Source organism: Pelodiscus sinensis, unplaced genomic scaffold (genome assembly GCF_049634645.1).
Source record: "Pelodiscus sinensis isolate JC-2024 unplaced genomic scaffold, ASM4963464v1 ctg151, whole genome shotgun sequence".
Taxonomy (NCBI): Eukaryota; Metazoa; Chordata; order Testudines; family Trionychidae; genus Pelodiscus; species Pelodiscus sinensis.
In genome coordinates this window covers 58,930-75,458 of record NW_027465856.1, presented here as the reverse complement: position 1 = coordinate 75,458, position 16,529 = coordinate 58,930, and the positions used below count along the sequence as shown (strand labels likewise).

At 66.3% G+C, this 16,529-nt stretch overlaps 1 protein-coding gene across 1 annotated transcript in view; it reads right to left on the bottom strand.

Annotated features, from left to right (window-relative positions):
- Positions 1-8,971: 8,971 nt before the first annotated feature.
- Positions 8,972-16,529, bottom strand: part of LOC102456235 (mediator of RNA polymerase II transcription subunit 12-like) — a gene marked incomplete at its 5' end in the record, with an annotated part of 65,568 nt that continues 58,010 nt past the window's right edge. Inside the window, 1 exon segment of the mRNA XM_075915674.1 lies at positions 8,972-9,307. Coding sequence (XP_075771789.1) covers positions 9,264-9,307 — 44 coding nt within the window.

Below are 16,529 nucleotides of genomic sequence, written 5' to 3'. Positions count from 1 at the left end.
TGCTCTGCTCTAAGGGTCTGACATTTCGTGGCAGGCGGGAGGGCCCAGGCAGTGCTGCGGGAGGCGGGGGCATTTCGTGGCAGGCGGGAGGGCCCAGGCAGTGCTGGGGCGGGTGGGGGCATTTCGTGGCAGGTGGGAGGGTCCAGGCAGTGCTGGGGTGGGCGGGGGGCATTTCGTGGCAGGCGGGAGGGCCCAGGCAGTGCTGCGGGAGGCGGGGGCATTTCGTGGCAGGCGGGAGGGTCCAGGCAGTGCTGGGGTGGGCGGGGGCATTTCGTGGCAGGCGGAGGGCCCAGGCAGTGCTGGGTGGAGGGGTGAGGGCATTTCGTGGTAGGCGGGAGGGCCCAGGCAGTGCTGGGTGGAGGGGCGGGGGCATTTCGTGGCAGGTGGGAGGGCCCAGGCAGTGCTGGGGGGGGGGCCCAGGCAGTGCTGGGGGGGGCATTTCGTGGCAGGCGGGAGGGCCCAGGCAGTGCTGGGTGGAGGGGCGGGGGCATTTCGTGGCAGGCGGGAGGGCCCAGGCAGTGCTGGGTGGAGGGGCGGGGGCATTTCGTGGCAGGCGGGAGGGCCCAGGCAGTGCTGGGGCGGGTGGGGGCATTTCGCGGCAGGCGGGAGGGCCCAGGCAGTGCTGGGGGGGGGCATTTCGTGGCAGGCGGGAGGGCCCAGGCAGTGCTGGGGGGGGGGCATTTCGTGGCAGGCGGGAGGGCCCAGGCAGTGCTGGGGCGGGCGGGGGCATTTCGTGGCAGGCGGGAGGGCCCAGGAAGTGCTGGGGGGGGGGCATTTCGTGGCAGGCGGGAGGGCCCAGGCAGTGCTGGGGCGGGTGGGGGCATTTCGCGGCAGGCGGGAGGGCCCAGGCAGTGCTGGGGCGGGCGGGGGCATTTCGTGGCAGGCGGGAGGGCCCAGGCAGTGCTGGGGGGGGGGGCATTTCGTGGCAGGCGGGAGGGCCCAGGCAGTGCTGGGGCGGGCGGGGGCATTTCGTGGCAGGCGGGAGGGCCCAGGAAGTGCTGGGGGGGGGGGGCATTTCGTGGCAGGCGGGAGGGCCCAGGCAGTGCTGGGGCGGGTGGGGGCATTTCGCGGCAGGCGGGAGGGCCCAGGCAGTGCTGGGGCGGGCGGGGGCATTTCGTGGCAGGCGGGAGGGCCCAGGCAGTGCTGGGGCGGGCGGGGGCATTTCGTGGCAGGCGGGAGGGCCCAGGCAGTGCTGGGGGGGGGCATTTCGTGGCAGGCGGGAGGGCCCAGGCAGTGCTGGGGGGGGGCATTTCGTGGCAGGCGGGAGGGCCCAGGCAGTGCTGGGGGGGGAGCATTTCGTGGCAGGCGGGAGGGCCCAGGCAGTGCTGGGGCGGGCGGGGGCATTTCGTGGCAGGCGGGAGGGCCCAGGCAGTGCTGGGGGGGGAGCATTTCGTGGCAGGTGGGAGGGCCCAGGCAGTGCTGGGGCGGGCGGGGGCATTTCGTGGCAGGCGGGAGGGCCCAGGCAGTGCTGGGGCGGGCGGGGGCATTTCGTGGTAGGCGGGAGGGCCCAGGCAGTGCTGGGGGGGGGCATTTCGTGGCAGGCGGAAGGGCCCAGGCAGTGCTGGGGGGGGGCATTTCGTGGCAGGCGGGAGGGCCCAGGCAGTGCTGGGTGGAGGGGCGAGGGCATTTCGTGGTAGGCGGGAGGGCCCAGGCAGTGCTGGGGTGGGCGGGGGCATTTCGTGGCAGGCGGGAGGGCCCAGGCAGTGCTGGGGGGGGGCATTTCGTGGCAGGTGGGAGGGCCCAGGCAGTGCTGGGGGGGGCATTTCGTGGCAGGTGGGAGGGCCCAGGCAGTGCTGGGGCGGGCGGGGGCATTTCGTGGCAGGCGTGAGGGCCCAGGCAGTGCTGGGGCGGGCGGGGGCATTTCGTGGCAGGCGGGAGGGCCCAGGCAGTGCTGGGGGAGGCGGGGGCATTTCGTGGCAGGCGGGAGGGCCCAGGCAGTGCTGGGGCGGGCGGGGGCATTTCGTGGCAGGTGGGAGGGCCCAGGCAGTGCTGGGGCGGGCGGGGGCATTTCGTGGCAGGCGGGAGGGCCCAGGCAGTGCTGGGGGAGGCGGGGGCATTTCGTGGCAGGCGGGAGGGCCCAGGCAGTGCTGGGGCGGGCGGGGGCATTTCGTGGCAGGCGGGAGGGCCCAGGCAGTGCTGGGGGGGGCATTTCGTGGCAGGCGGGAGGGCCCAGGCAGTGCTGGGGGGGGCATTTCGTGGCAGGCGGGAGGGCCCAGGCAGTGCTGGGGGGGGGCATTTCGTGGCAGGCGGGAGGGCCCAGGCAGTGCTGGGGGGGGGCATTTCGTGGCAGGCGGGAGGGCCCAGGCAGTGCTGGGGGGGGGGGCATTTCGTGGCAGGCGGGAGGGCCCAGGCAGTGCTGGGGGGGGGCATTTCGTGGCAGGCGGGAGGGCCCAGGCAGTGCTGGGGGGGGGCATTTCGTGGCAGGCGGGAGGGCCCAGGCAGTGCTGGGGGGGGGCATTTCGTGGCAGGCGGGAGGGCCCAGGCAGTGCTGGGGCGGGCGGGGGCATTTCGTGGCAGGCGGGAGGGCCCAGGCAGTGCTGGGGGGGGGCATTTCGTGGTAGGCGGGAGGGCCCAGGCAGTGCTGGGGGGGGGCATTTCGTGGCAGGCGGGAGGGCCCAGGCAGTGCTGGGGCGGGCGGGGGCAGGGCTGGTGATGCTGCCAGACAACACCGAGCCCGGCTCAGCCCTGGCCTGGGCCCCAGGGTGCCTGGCTAGGGGGTTCAGCCTGTGCTGGAGCGCACCATTTGCCGCTGCGCCTCCCTCTCTGCCCTGCCCCCTGGCATTAGGCCCTTGCCAAGCCCCTCTGCTCCGTCCCCCAGCTCTGTGAAGTGCCTGCCCTCTGCCTCCTCCCGCTCCCCCCCCCACACGGCTGGGAGCCGTGTTCTCCAAAGTCGCATGGGGGTTTCACGCGGCCCCCAGCATGTGGCCCTGGCCCTGTGGCTGCAGCTGCTGGCTCCTTGTCCACCAGCCCCCCCCCGACCACGCCTCTACGAGCTGGCCCCCACACGGGACGAGCCTTTGGTGAGCCACAATCCTTCAGGAGCGCTCCGATCCCACATGCCCTGGATGGGAGCTGTGCCATGGCCAGCCCCACCCTACCAGCCCCAGCAGGGTCTCCCGCGCCCCTCTCCCCCGTCCAGAGCCATGTCTCCCCCACACCTCCTCTCCTGCTCCTCCCAGGCCAAGGCAGCTCCCCCTGCCCCCCACACAGCCTGTCTGCCGGGCACCAGAGCTGGGACAGCCCCCCCTCAGGTGCATGCTGGTTCATCGACTCAAGTCACCGTCAGTTCCGGCAGCACAGGACATGACTTGACTGTAGAGCTTCACTGTTGTGGGGACGTGCCATGTCTAGGGGTCCTGTGGGGATGTGCCACAGCCAAGGGCCACGTGGGGATGTGCCATGCTCAGGGGTGGTGTGGGGACGTGGGTGTTATACCGAGGGGCTGAGTGGGGGCGTGGCTGCCACGCCCAGGGGGGGGCTGAGTGGGGGCGTGGCTGCCACGCCGGGGGGAGGCTGAGTGGGGGCGTGGCTGCCACGCCCGGGGGGGCTGAGTGGGGGCGTGGCTGCCACGCCCGGGGGGGGCTGAGTGGGGGCGTGGCTGCCACGCCCGGGGGGGGGGCTGAGTGGGGGCGTGGCTGCCACGCCTGGGGGCAGTGGAGCTCTGTGTGGAGCCATTCACCTCCAGGGAGCCAGGCTGGCCTTGGTCCCGCACAGCCGGGAGGGGAAGCCGCTGCTCTCGGTGGCCCTACATAATGATGGGGGGGGGCTTCGAGCAGCTCCCCCAGGGCAGCCCAGCCAGCGGGGCTGTTTGCTTGGGGGCCCGGCTCCCCCGCTCTCGGCCCGCAGGTGCCCCCAGCACAGTGCGGCCCTGGGCAGAGCCAGCTCTGAGCAAGTCCCGGCGGCTGCCGCGGACCCAGCGGGCCCGTCCTGCCGGCGCAACGAGCAAAGGCTGGTGCGCAGCGAGCCCCCCCCGCGGTGCCGGCCCTGGTGCTGCAGGGGACGAGGAGCAGCCAGGACTCCGCGGGGGCTCCTGAGCTGAGCTGCGCGTCCCCCATCGGCCCCTGCCCAGAAACAGCTGCGCCCGTCGCCCCAGGCCGGGGGGCGGGTTGCTCCAGGGGGGCCAGGTGCCCCGGGGTGGCAGGGCCTGTCCCTGCGGGGCCCGGTCTCTCCCGGAGGCTCCAGCGGGGCCACCTGCTCTCGTCTCCGCGCTAGGGGGCGAGGCCGGGGGGCGGGGCGCTTGGGAGGGAGCCCTGGAGGCTGCTGTGACCCTGCGAGGCCAGCGCCGCCTTTCACCGGCCCCGAGGCCCCGCGCTCCTTGCAGCAGGCGGCCGAGTCTGTGCCCTCCAGGGAGGGGCAGCCCAGTTCCACGGGGCGGGGGGCTCGGGGCCGGCTGGGGCCACTGGGAACTGATGAGCACAAGCCCGGGGGCGTTGAGCAGCGACAAGGGCAGGAAGGGGCTGGCGAGCCGTCTGCATGGGGGGCAGCCCCCTTCCCTGGGCAGCGCCTCGGCCCCCAGGGCTCTTGTGCGTTTCACAAGCAGCAGCACAGCAGGGGCAGAGGGGGCCGCCCCGCCAGGCCCAGGGTCCCCTCCCCGCCGGCTTAAAAGTGGGCTCCCCCCAGCCCCATCACCAGGGTGTCACCTGCCACCCCACCCGCTGCCTCTATCAGAGGGCCTGGAAGGGGGCCAGGGGACGCTGCTGGGCCCCCGTGGACAGGGGCTGCTGCCACCAAGCAGCCCGTTTGCAGCAGCCGTTTGTGGGGGTGTGACGTGGGGGGGCGCTGGGCCCACCCTGCTGGGCATTCGCTAGTCACTGTGTGGACGGGGGGTGACCCCTACTGGCCTGCGTCTGTAAGCGCTGCCCAGCGGGGGGGGGGGGGGGGGGGGCGCCCTGAGGCCCTTCTGTCCTAGTCCATGGCCCAAGGGGTGTGAACAAGGGAAGGCCACGAAGAAGAGAGGAGACTAAGCTGAGTCCTGAGGGGTCGGGGCCTGGGCCCCCATCTCAAGGGGGCTAGGGCTGCCTGGCCCAGACTGCTGTAACCACACGGCAGCTGCGCTGGGCTGTGCCCTGAAGGAGCAATAACCCCCCGTTCCACTGGCTGGCGGGGCCTCGTCTTGCTGCGGCCGGGGAGCAGAATCGGGGGGTCCCCGACTCGCCGTCACAGGTGGGCAGGGGCTGCTGGACGCCGGCCGAGCCGTCCTGATCTCTGCATTTTCAAGGTAGCAAGGCCCGGCGGCCCTCGTTGCATTTAACATGCAGGGCCACAGCACAGGAGTCCAGAGCGGGCACGAGGCAGGGCTGCTCAGTCCCAGCTCGAGCCGGCTCCGGCAGCTCCCCCGTGCGGCTCTGCAGAGCGCTGCTGTCGCCAGTCGGTACAAACTGTAGCGACTACACGACTAGCTGAGCCGCTTTCAGCATCCTTAGAAAAGCCGGCAGCAGGCCCATCGGTGAGCCACCCCGCGCAGCCAGTCCAGCCCTGCTTGGCATTTCCAGACTGCACACAACCACTGGCACAAACCCTAGAATGCCAGGTCCGGCCCCCGCCCCAGGCAGGACCAACCCCGAAACAACCCTCCCAGCCGGGGCTGAAACACCTAGGGATGGAGACTCCCCCTCCCTCAGGAACCCAGCCCAGTGCTCCCCCCCTAGGGACAGAGTTCCTCCTAATATCCAATTAGTGGCTACAGCGTGTACCCCTGGCTCCCTCCGTGGCATACAGCGTGTACCCCTGGCTCCCTCCGTGGCATACAGCGTGGACCCCTGGCTCCCTCCGTGGCATACAGCGTGGACCCCTGGCTCCCTCCGTGGCTACAGCGTGGACCCCTGGCTCCCTCCGTGGCATACAGCGTGTACCCCTGGCTCCCTCCGTGGCATACAGCATGTACCCATGGCTCCCTCCGTGGCATACAGCGTGGACCCCTGGCTCCCTCCGTGGCTACAGCGTGGACCCCTGGCTCCCTCCGTGGCTACAGCATGGACCCATGGCTCCCTCCGTGGCATACAGCGTGGACCCCTGGCTCCCTCCGTGGCTACAGCGTGGACCCATGGCTCCCTCCGTGGCTACAGCGTGGACCCCTGGCTCCCTCCGTGGCATACAGCGTGGACCCCTGGCTCCCTCCGTGGCATACAGCGTGGACCCATGGCTCCCTCCGTGGCATACAGCGTGCCAGCTAGGGAGGCTCAGGTTGGTTGGTCACAGGAGTCTGTGTGTGTCCCTCTGCCCGTGAACCCTCACACCTCACAGAGAAAAAAGTAAATAGCAAGAATCCCGCTCCACAGTGTTTACGTTTAACAGGCTCAGTCAACTTCCGTCACTGTGAGTGTTTGAACTTCACTCTTCTGAGCGCCTGCCACTGAGCTCGCGTGAACAGGAGTCATTTTATCAGGTGTCCTGTATTCAGCACGGGGCAAGATGGTCACCCTGATCGGAGACCTGGCCAGCCACTTGGCTGGTTATCACAGCAGGGCCAGGCCCACGCTCCCACAACACAGGGCACCAGCCAGCCAGCTTCCAGACGGAGCAATCCGCATGCTGGCTGCCGTCCTGCCCAGGGCCTGCCTCGTGCTGACCAACCTACCCCAGACATGCATCACCCCCGGGCGGGGAAGCCCAGAGAAGTGTGTGGCTGGTGCTGGCTACACCGGAGGCGGCCTTGGGCCCTACACCAGGGCGAGGATGGAGAAGCGAGAGGCTCCTGTCAGATGGGGCGCTGGGGAGAGATGGGGAAGAACTCGGTGAAGCAGGGGAGCTGTAGCCTGGGCTCCAGGTTGGCTGGCCCAGCTAGGTTCAGAGACCGCAAGGGAGGGGCGTTGTGGAGAGCCCGGGCCACGTGCTCTGGCCGACGCAGGGACGCAGGCTGGCAGCGGAGCTGTGGCGAGTCTCGTACTGAAGGAGCAAGCTGAGACGCTACCGAGGATCAGAGCAGCTGAAGAGCTCCTAGGCAGCCGGGGTGGGAAAGGCGAGGACCCGGGTTCAAGGCGAAAGGAGCTGGCCTCCACGGAATTGGAGACAAAGGGGATACTGGGCACTTGTAACCACCAGAAGCGGAAGGCCATGGCCCCAGGAGACACGAGGATCAGCCACCTATGGCCACCAGAGAGAACAGCAGTGGGACGAGTTTGTGACGCGTTTCCGATTGACAGCCAGAGGCTGGCACTGGATGGATCACGCAGGAACGGCCCGGTTCTGCTCAGCTTGCATTGGAAGACAGGGCCGTGGGCCAGAGGGCCAGCGCTGTGATTCACTATGGCAGCGATGGATGGTCTCTCAAGATCCAGCCGTCCCAAAGGAACGGAAAGACACAGGACACATGTGGACATGGCAACTTGGCCAGGCTGCAGGACCGTACCCAGAGAAGGGCAGCCCTGCTGGAGATTCAGTGCGGCTGATTCCCCTGAGAACAGTCTGCACAGATCAGGGGCAAAGCAGCCAGGTGCCCCGCCCCAGAGCCGAGCTGGCCAGAAGCTGCGTGGCAGGGTGCGTGGCCGAGGCGATCTAGCAGCGCTGGTGACAGCCAGGAGGTGACTTCGGAAGCCAGCTAGAGAACGTCCATGTGATCTGCTTGGAGAGCCTCCCTGTCCCACCCCCGAGGGAGCCAGAACGTTCTGGAAGTGACCCCCTGGCCCAGGATGTGGCTGGACAATGTGGTTGGCCTTCACCTCAGCAGAAGGGGACCAATGTCTGGGACCCTGGTTAGAACCGTCAGGGCTGGGGGAGGGAAGGGTAAAAGGAGGGAAGACGGGAGCACTCCGCAGAAAACAGCAGGTTGAAAGTAAGTGACTCAAGCCAACGGTCCGGAAGAGAAGTGACTGAACCGCTGATCCCAGGCGCCTCGCACGGGGTAACAAACAAAAGGAACCGGAATGATCCGTGTCATTGGGATTAAGGAGACGGCGGGGCAGGGCGGGGCGCGCAGCCGGAACAGTACAGCCAGCCACTCACCTATGCAGTGGGCGAAGGGGGGAGGGCGGTACGGCGTTCCCCACCTCTCTGACGAGCGTTCAGGATCTTGGGCTTTGAGCGCACAAGAAGGGGGGTGAGTCGTGTTGGCCACAGACCAGCACAGCACAGCAGGGACCAGAAAAACCGCCTCCTTGTGCATGTATTTATGATGTGCGAGGGGGGCTGCGTGATGGTCACTGAGAACTGCAATGTGAGTGGCAGATGCTGGCACGCTCATGCCACCAGGACTCAAACGATGACAATGTCCTAACCCAAGAACTTGTGCAATTGACAGGGAGGAAAGCTGCACACGATCTCGTCCCCACGGACACAGAGGACTGCTCACAGGTGACGGGGGATGGTATTTTGATCACATCTACACTGGACGAGCAGAATAAAGGCTGGAGCAGTTATTCTTTAACTGGTTTTTAATAGGCCAATTTCACAAAGCTGAAAACAATGATCAGCCAATCAGCTGGGAGGAAGCATGTTATCAGGAAATGGGAATGATCATTGGGAATCACTGAAGAACAACGTCCCAGGTACCAAAAAAGCCAAGCCCCCAGCAGGAGGAAGAGGAAGAAGGCTCAAACCCGAACTGGTTGGGAGGGGAAGGGAAAGCCGCTTGAAAAGTGGTAACAGCAGCAGACGGGAACGACCAGCGATGACCGTAAATCAGAAGGTAGGAACTGTGGGAAATGGACAAGGGAAGGGAACGGACACCAGGACAATTGAAATACATTAAATATCCGGCCCGTGGCACTGACGGAAACGGCAGAATTCTCACTAGCCTCCAGAAGAGGCAGATGTGTCCAGCTACCCACTGGAGGAGCCGGCGGGGCCAAAGGGCATGAAGAAGCAGGCCTGCCCCACACCAGCCTGGTGAGCTGGCCTAGGCACGCACTGAGGAGCGGGAATGGTGCGACACACTTCTGAGAAAGAGCGAGCGATCTGGCGTCCGGAGGGGCCGGGCCCCGGGGCGAGGCTGGGCGGGGAAAGGGCCCCCACTCGGAACACACACGCACCCGGCTGCAAAGTAAGCGCTCTGTATTTGTCTGAGCACGTCTGCAATACAGGGTTTCATCTGGTATAAATAAAGTACAAAATCTTACAATGTCTTAATCATTATTTTAACAAAAATACTAAAAACTCAGTAAAAACTGAAACGGGGGGAGGGGGCTACGACCACACAGGCACCAAACCCTTTGTAGAAACCGGAGTAAAAAGAGTGTGTGAGAAACTCGCTCCCTGCCCGCCGAGCAAGGCAGCTGCAGAACACGGTGCCCGGGGAACAGCCAGTCCAGCGCCGTCTCCCTCCTGGCTCAGTAGCGTCCGAAGGGGTTGCTGTTCTGCTGGGGCTGGGTATCTGTGTAGAGCAAACACAGTCAGACGCTGGGGCCCGTTGGCCAGGCAGGGAGGAAGGGTCCCGGGGGCTGGTCTCGCTGCTGCCGAAGGGCCGAGTCCACGGCACGCCCCGTGCCAGCCTGGCAGAGCCCAGCCACAGTCTCTCGCAAGGCAAGTGGGCTGCAAGTCCAGGACCGGCCCCGGCCACAGCAACACGGGGGCAGGGGTCGCGCCGGTCGTCTGGGGCTCGGGCTCAGCGCTCGAGCCTTGCAAGGTGAGCGAAAAGCCGACTGGCTCCCACTAAGGCAGCCCAGCAGCCTCATCGTTCTCGGTCAGAGGCCTCAGTGCCACGGGGGGAGGGGCTCGCACACGCCAGCTAGTGAAACAGGAGCGGTGCTGGCTGCAGGGACCATCACCCACCTGTATGAGCAGCCGCCGCTCACTGCTGGGGCCATGGGGAGGGGGTAAGTCTCCTGCCCCGTGGGGCCTGCCTGGCCTGTGTCTGGCTTCTTCCTAGAGCCCATTCCGCGGCTGGCCCCAGTCGCGCCAGCGTGAGCCGTCCTTTCCCACGCCCCGGAGGGCAGGGCACACTGGGACTCGCAGGAGCCGCCTGCCCTCCAGGCCCGTGCCCCACGCCAGGCCCGAGGGGAGACTCTGGGCCTGGCTAGCGTGCACTGGCCGGGGGGCCACCTCCCCGCTATTGCACAGTTCAGCCCCAGGGCTTGCGATGAGGGGAAATGAGATTCACAAGCTGGTTACAAGATGCTGGCTCTCGGAAATAGCCCCTCCCCCTGCCTCGCCTCAGAGCTAGGACCACGGGGGCCACGTGCAGCCCCCCCCCTGCCTCCCCTCAGAGCTAGGACCACGGGGGCCACGTGCAGCCCCTCCCCCTGCCTCGCCTCAGAGCTAGGACCACGGGGGCCACGTGCAGCCCCTCCCCCTGCCTCCCCTCAGAGCTAGGACCACGGGGGCCATGTGCAGCCCCTCCCCCTGCCTCCCCTCAGAGCTAGGACCACGGGGGCCACGTGCAGCCCCTCCCCCTGCCTCCCCTCAGAGCTAGGACCACGGGGGCCACATGCAGCCCCTCCCCCTGCCTCCCCTCAGAGCTAGGACCACGGGGGCCACGTGCAGCCCCTCCCCTGCCTCAAACACAGGAGCCATGCACAGCCCCTCCCACTGCCTCGCCTCAGAGCTAGGGCTACAGGGGCTACGCACAGCCCCTCCCCTGCCTCAAACACGGGAGCCACGCACAGCCCCTCCCCCTGCCTCAAACACGGGAGCCACGCACAGCCCCTCCCCCTGCCTCGCCTCAAAGCTAGGACCATGGGGGCCACGTGCAGCCCCTCCCCCTGCCTTAGAGCTAGGGCCACGGGGGCCACATGCAGCCCCTTCCCATGCCTTGCCTCAGAGCTAGGGTCACGGGAGCCACGCACAGCCCCTTGGAGTGGCCTCAGGCCCAGCATTCACTCGCTGCCCTGCAGAAGAACGTTGCCAGGGCTACAAGCTTTGCTCCGACACTCTCACTGGAACTGGGGTGCTAGGTGGCTGGGCTGGTGGCGAGTGTCAAGGGCTGTTAGCGGGGATTCTGGGAGTGGCTGCCTGTAAATGCAGGTTTGATCTTGTGCAGGGGCACAGGCACGCCTGGTGCTTTTCAGCCAAAGACAGTCTCCAGGGTCTATGGAAACCACCCCGTCCCCAGGCCCACCACTGCCCCATTTCAGCCTGGAACCCAGAAGCAAAAGGCTCCATGAACGGTGGAGCTGGCGGCCTAGAAGGGAAAAGGAGCCCGGCTCCGCGTGTAGCGCAGCCCCAGGGCAGCACTCGGACACTGGAAGGACGTGGCCCAGCCTAGCACCTGCGGGCCCAGGCCAAGGGGAGATGCTGGGGTTTGCGGCACTGCACTGCGGCCCCTGCGGGCAGAGTCCAGGTGCCTGGCACCAGCGTGGCTGGGCTGCGGGCAGGGGGCTCACAGCTGAATTGCCAGCAGGGTGGTCTAGAGACACTACCCGAGTAGGGCAGGGCGGGGCCCAATACCAACAAGCCTCTCGTGGACCACGTCCTGAAAAGCCTCCCCCTCTCCCGGCCACCCGCTCAGGGCTGAGATGCAGGGAGGCCCTCCCAGGGCCTGGGACTGGCATGCCCGGGAGGAGAAGCTGCTCAGTGGCTTGGCAGTACCGCGTGCTTCTCGCTCTGCCTGCACCCAGGGCCATAGGAACTCAGGAATGGCCAGGGCAGCGATCGCGTGATCCGTCCCCAGCCGTCCAAACCCAGCTTCTGGCAGGCAGAGGCTAGAGCCACCCAGAGCATGGGGGCAGCCCTGTCCATCCTGGACAGCAGCCATCGATGGACCTGTCCAACTACAGCTTATCTAGTGCTTCTGGAACCCCATTATCCTTTTGGCCTTCACAACATCCTCTGGCAAGGAGTTCCACAGGGTGACCGTGCTTTGAAAGTAGTAGTTCTTCCTTCGGCTTGTTTTAACCCTGCTGCCTATTACTTGTATTGGGTAACCCATGGTTCCTGTGTTATATGACGGGATAAATAATGCTTTTTGGATCATTTTCTCCACAGAACTCATCCTTTTAGAGCCCTCTAGCATACCCCTCCCTCACTGTCTCTTTTCCAAGCTGAACAGTTCCAGGGTTTTTCATCTCTCCTCCCATGGCTGCTGTCCCTAAGCACCTTCTCCAATTTTAATGCATCTAGTCCTGCACACAGCAGTCGAGGTGTGGGTGTACCAGGGATCTGTGCAGCGGCGTTAGGACACTGACTGGTTTATTAGCTGTCCCTTCCCTGCATGCCGTTAGCTTTCTTGGCCACTGCTGCACCCTGGGTGGGTGTTTTCCGAGAACGCTCCACAGTGACTCCGAGGCCTTGGCCTGGAGTGGACACGGCTCATGCTGCGTGAATGGCCGGGATTACGGTTCCACTCCGCACGTGCAGGGGTTACTCCCCCGGTGCGGTAAGCGAGGTCTGCAAGATGGGCGTCAGGCGAGTGGCCGAGCGCCCCGTCTCACAGCCGTACCCGGCCGGGTGCCCGCGTGGGCTCCCCGTCTCACAGCCGTACCCGGCCGGGTGCCCGCGTGGGCTCCCCGTCTCACAGCCGTACCCGGCCGGGTGCCCGCGTGGGCTCCCCGTCTCACAGCCGTACCCGGCCGGGTGCCCGCGTGGGCTCCCCGTCTCACAGCCGTACCCGGCCGGGTGCCCGCGTGGGCTCCCCGTCTCACAGCCGTACCCGGCCGGGTGCCCGCGTGGGCTCCCCGTCTCACAGCCGTACCCGGCCGGGTGCCCGCGTGGGCTCCCCGTCTCACAGCCGTACCCGGCCGGGTGCCCGCGTGGGCTCCCCGTCTCACAGCCGTACCCGGCCGGGTGCCCGCGTGGGCTCCCCGTCTCACAGCCGTACCCGGCCGGGTGCCCGCGTGGGCTCCCCGTCTCACAGCCGTACCCGGCCGGGTGCCCGCGTGGGCTCCCCGTCTCACAGCCGTACCCGGCCGGGTGCCCGCGTGGGCGCCCCGTCTCACAGCCGTACCCGGCCGGGTGCCCGCGTGGGCGCCCCGTCTCACAGCCGTACCCGGCCGGGTGCCCGCGTGGGCGCCCCGTCTCACAGCCGTACCCGGCCGGGTGCCCGCGTGGGCTCCCCGTCTCACAGCCGTACCCGGCCGGGTGCCCGCGTGGGCTCCCCGTCTCACAGCCGTACCCGGCCGGGTGCCCGCGTGGGCTCCCCGTCTCACAGCCGTACCCGGCTGGGTGCCCGCGTGGGCTCCCCGTCTCACAGCCGTACCCGGCTGGGTGCCCGCGTGGGCTCCCCGTCTCACAGCCGTACCTGGCTGGGTGCCTGCGTGGGCTCCCCGTCTCACAGCCGTACCCGGCTGGGTGCCCGCGTGGGCGCCCCGTCTCGCAGCCGTACCCGGCTGGGTGCCCGCGTGGGCTCCCCGTCTCACAGCCGTACCCGGCTGGGTGCCCGCGTGGGCGCCCCGTCTCACAGCCGTACCCGGCTGGGTGCCCGCGTGGGCGCCCCGTCTCACAGCCGTACCCGGCTGGGTGCCCGCGTGGGCGCCCCGTCTCACAGCCGTACCCGGCTGGGTGCCCGCGTGGGCGCCCCGTCTCACAGCCGTACCCGGCTGGGTGCCCGCGTGGGCGCCCCGTCTCACAGCCGTACCCGGCTGGGTGCCCGCGTGGGCTCCCCGTCTCACAGCCGTACCTGGCTGGGTGCCCGCGTGGGCTCCCCGTCTCACAGCCGTACCTGGCTGGGTGCCCGCGTGGGCTCCCCGTCTCACAGCCGTACCTGGCTGGGTGCCCGCGTGGGCTCCCCGTCTCACAGCCGTACCCGGCTGGGTGCCCGCGTGGGCTCCCCGTCTCACAGCCGTACCCGGCTGGGTGCCCGCGTGGGCTCCCCGTCTCACAGCCGTACCCGGCTGGGTGCCCGCGTGGGCTCCCCGTCTCACAGCCGTACCCGGCTGGGTGCCCGCGTGGGCTCCCCGTCTGACAGCCGTACCCGGCTGGGTGCCTGCGTGGGCTCCCCGTCTCACAGCCGTACCTGGCTGGGTGCCCGCGTGGGCTCCCCGTCTCACAGCCGTACCTGGCTGGGTGCCTGCGTGGGCTCCCCGTCTCACAGCGCGGGGCAGCTAAGCAGTGTGTGGCCCCTACCCCTCTCCATCACGGCCCGGGGGGCCAGGGCACACACCTCCAAGAAGCGTAGTTACGGCCCCTGGGGAGTAGCCCTCTTCTTTCCTTCAGGCTGTCCCTGGAGATGCTTCCTAGCACAGCAGGGCCCTCCAGGGGCAGGAGGGGGTCTCAGAGTTGGGCCTGAATGGCCAGTTCCAGCTGGGCGTCAGCCTGAGACTGACCAATGGGGGATGTTGAATGAGCGTGTGAGCAGAAACCCCATCGGCCAGTAACAGGCAGATTTTGCAGGAAGGCAAACGATGGGCTACAGCTCTTGTGCAGTGCCCCCTAAGCCGGGGGGGGGACAGGGGGGGGAGGAGGGAAGGGCCTTGCAGGTAGCAGCTGGAGGCATCCGAAATCCCTAGGAAAGTCTCTAGTTGGAGATGGGCTTGTCCTTCCAGCGCCCCGGGGTGGAGAGTCTGGGCCCTCGGAGGTAACAGGTGGAAAATCACTTCCTGCCTGTCCTTGTGAGACGCGGGGGGACAGGCCGAGGGGGAGGAAGGAAGAAAGAGAAGTTGCTTACTTTGCGCAGTGAGGATTCTTCTTTGAGATGTGAGTCCCCGTGGGTGTCGGGGTCGTCCCGGCGCCACGGATCGCAGACGTTTGAGCAGTCATCAGGCGGGCTGCGCATGCGCGAGTGGCGTTCCCGCCTTTGAAGTGGCACACGCAGCCCGCTTTTCCCTCAGTTTCTTCTTCAACGCCCTAGGGGGCTGCTATTATTGCCCGAAGAAACGGGGAGGAGGGGAGGTTGTGGAGCACCCACAGGACACACATCTCGAAGAACAATCATCACTGCACGAAGTGAGTAGCTTCTCTTTCTTCTTCGAGCAATGTTCCCACTGTTGCGCAGAGGTTCTGCGCCAGGGTCCACCATCGCAGGGAGAAGGCGAGACGTGCCTGTGGACGTGGTGGCTGGCTGGCGTGGACACTGAAGAAATCCTGAGCTGGACACATCGCAAGCGCAGCCTGGCGTGCGGAACCACGTCTGTGGTGGTCGCCAGGTGTCTCATACGCTTCAGGCAAGTTAGGGTGGGACCGGTTGAGCTGGTGGGAATGATAGTGATGAGGCTTCTTATGCTGTGGAAACGGCGTCTGGGGAGATAGGTCCGTGCTGTTGTGGAATCTCTGCGAGCCCCTAGGAACTCCAGGGACTGCGTGGGGCGTGTGTGGATGTCTGCTCGTTGGAGGAGAGGCCTTTGTGAACCTGACCATGCCTCTTGTGGCCCGTTGTGAGGGGCCCTTGAGAAGGCAATCGTCCAGCTGGGGAATATTGTAATGCCGTTGCGTCTGAGGTGTGCTGCTGTCACCGCGAGGGTCTTGGAAGATTCTCTGGGGGCAGAGGAGAGTCCGAACAGGAGGACTCTGTACTGGAAGTGGTGTGACGCTACCACAAATCGTAGGGAACGCCTCTGGGTGGGATGTATTGTGACTTGACAATATGCATCTTGAAGGTCGAGGGCTGTGAACAGTCCCCTCTGTCCAGTGCCGGAAGCAGAGTGGCGAGCGCCGTCGTTCGGAATCGCTGCTTGTTTAATGGCCGCAGGTCCCAGATGGGCCACCAACGCCCCGACCTCCTCTCGGTGAGAAAGCAGTGCGAATAAAAGCCTCTCCCTTCGGATCGTTCTACGGCTCCGACATGGAGGAGATGTTGCAGGTCTTGGCGGAGCACAGTGTCGTGAGAGGGGTCCCAGAAGAGGGAGGGAGAGGGGAGGAGGGTGGGGGGATTGCATATCCACAGCTGATGATTTCTAGGACCTGCCGATCTGTGGTGATTGCTGTCCCGGTTGTAATAAGGGCGCAAGTGGTGGTGAAATACGTTGGACTCGTCAGGCACTGGAGCAGAAGGGAGGCCAGGCAGGTCAAACTTGCTGCCTAGAGGCGGGAGTCGCTGAAGAACGGTTGTTCGATGTCGGAAGCGGTTCTTTCAAAAGGCCTTTACTAGACAACAGCAGTACTGGCCGTGTCCCCGTGTCTCCGGTACTGTGTGTAGCAGGGTGGGGTGGAGTGTACATCCCCAATGTGTGCAAGGCAGCACACAAACCTTTGCTAGAGTGCAAGGCCTCGTCAGTACCTGTAGCAAATCATTTGGTCTTATCGAATGGCAGGTCCTCTACTTTGGCCTGGACTCCTGCTGCTCGCAGCCAAGACACACGTCTCATTACCACGGACGTCGCAGTAGCCCTAGCTGCAGTGTCTGCGGCACCGTAGGCCGTCTGTAGCGCTGTCCGGGATAAAGCGTATCCCTCTTTAACGAATGCCTTAAGGACACGTCTTTCGTCCTCTGCAACACTGCGCACAAGCTCTGTGAGAGTCGTGTAACTGGCGAAAGCACGATCTCCAAGCAGCAAGCTGGCCATGTGCAGCTGCAGGGTTGAGGAGGAGGACATCTTCCTCCCACAGACCTCGAGGCATTTAGGGCCTTTGTCCTGCGTCTGAGCCTTGTGCTGCGGGTTTGGCCCTTCGGTTTGCAGCATCAGTCCCCAAGGAGTTAGGCTGAGGGTGTGAGCACAGGAATTCCATGGGACAAAACACTTTCTATCAGCCCCTCTGTGGGTCGGGGGCGTGGCTGGGGTTTGCCA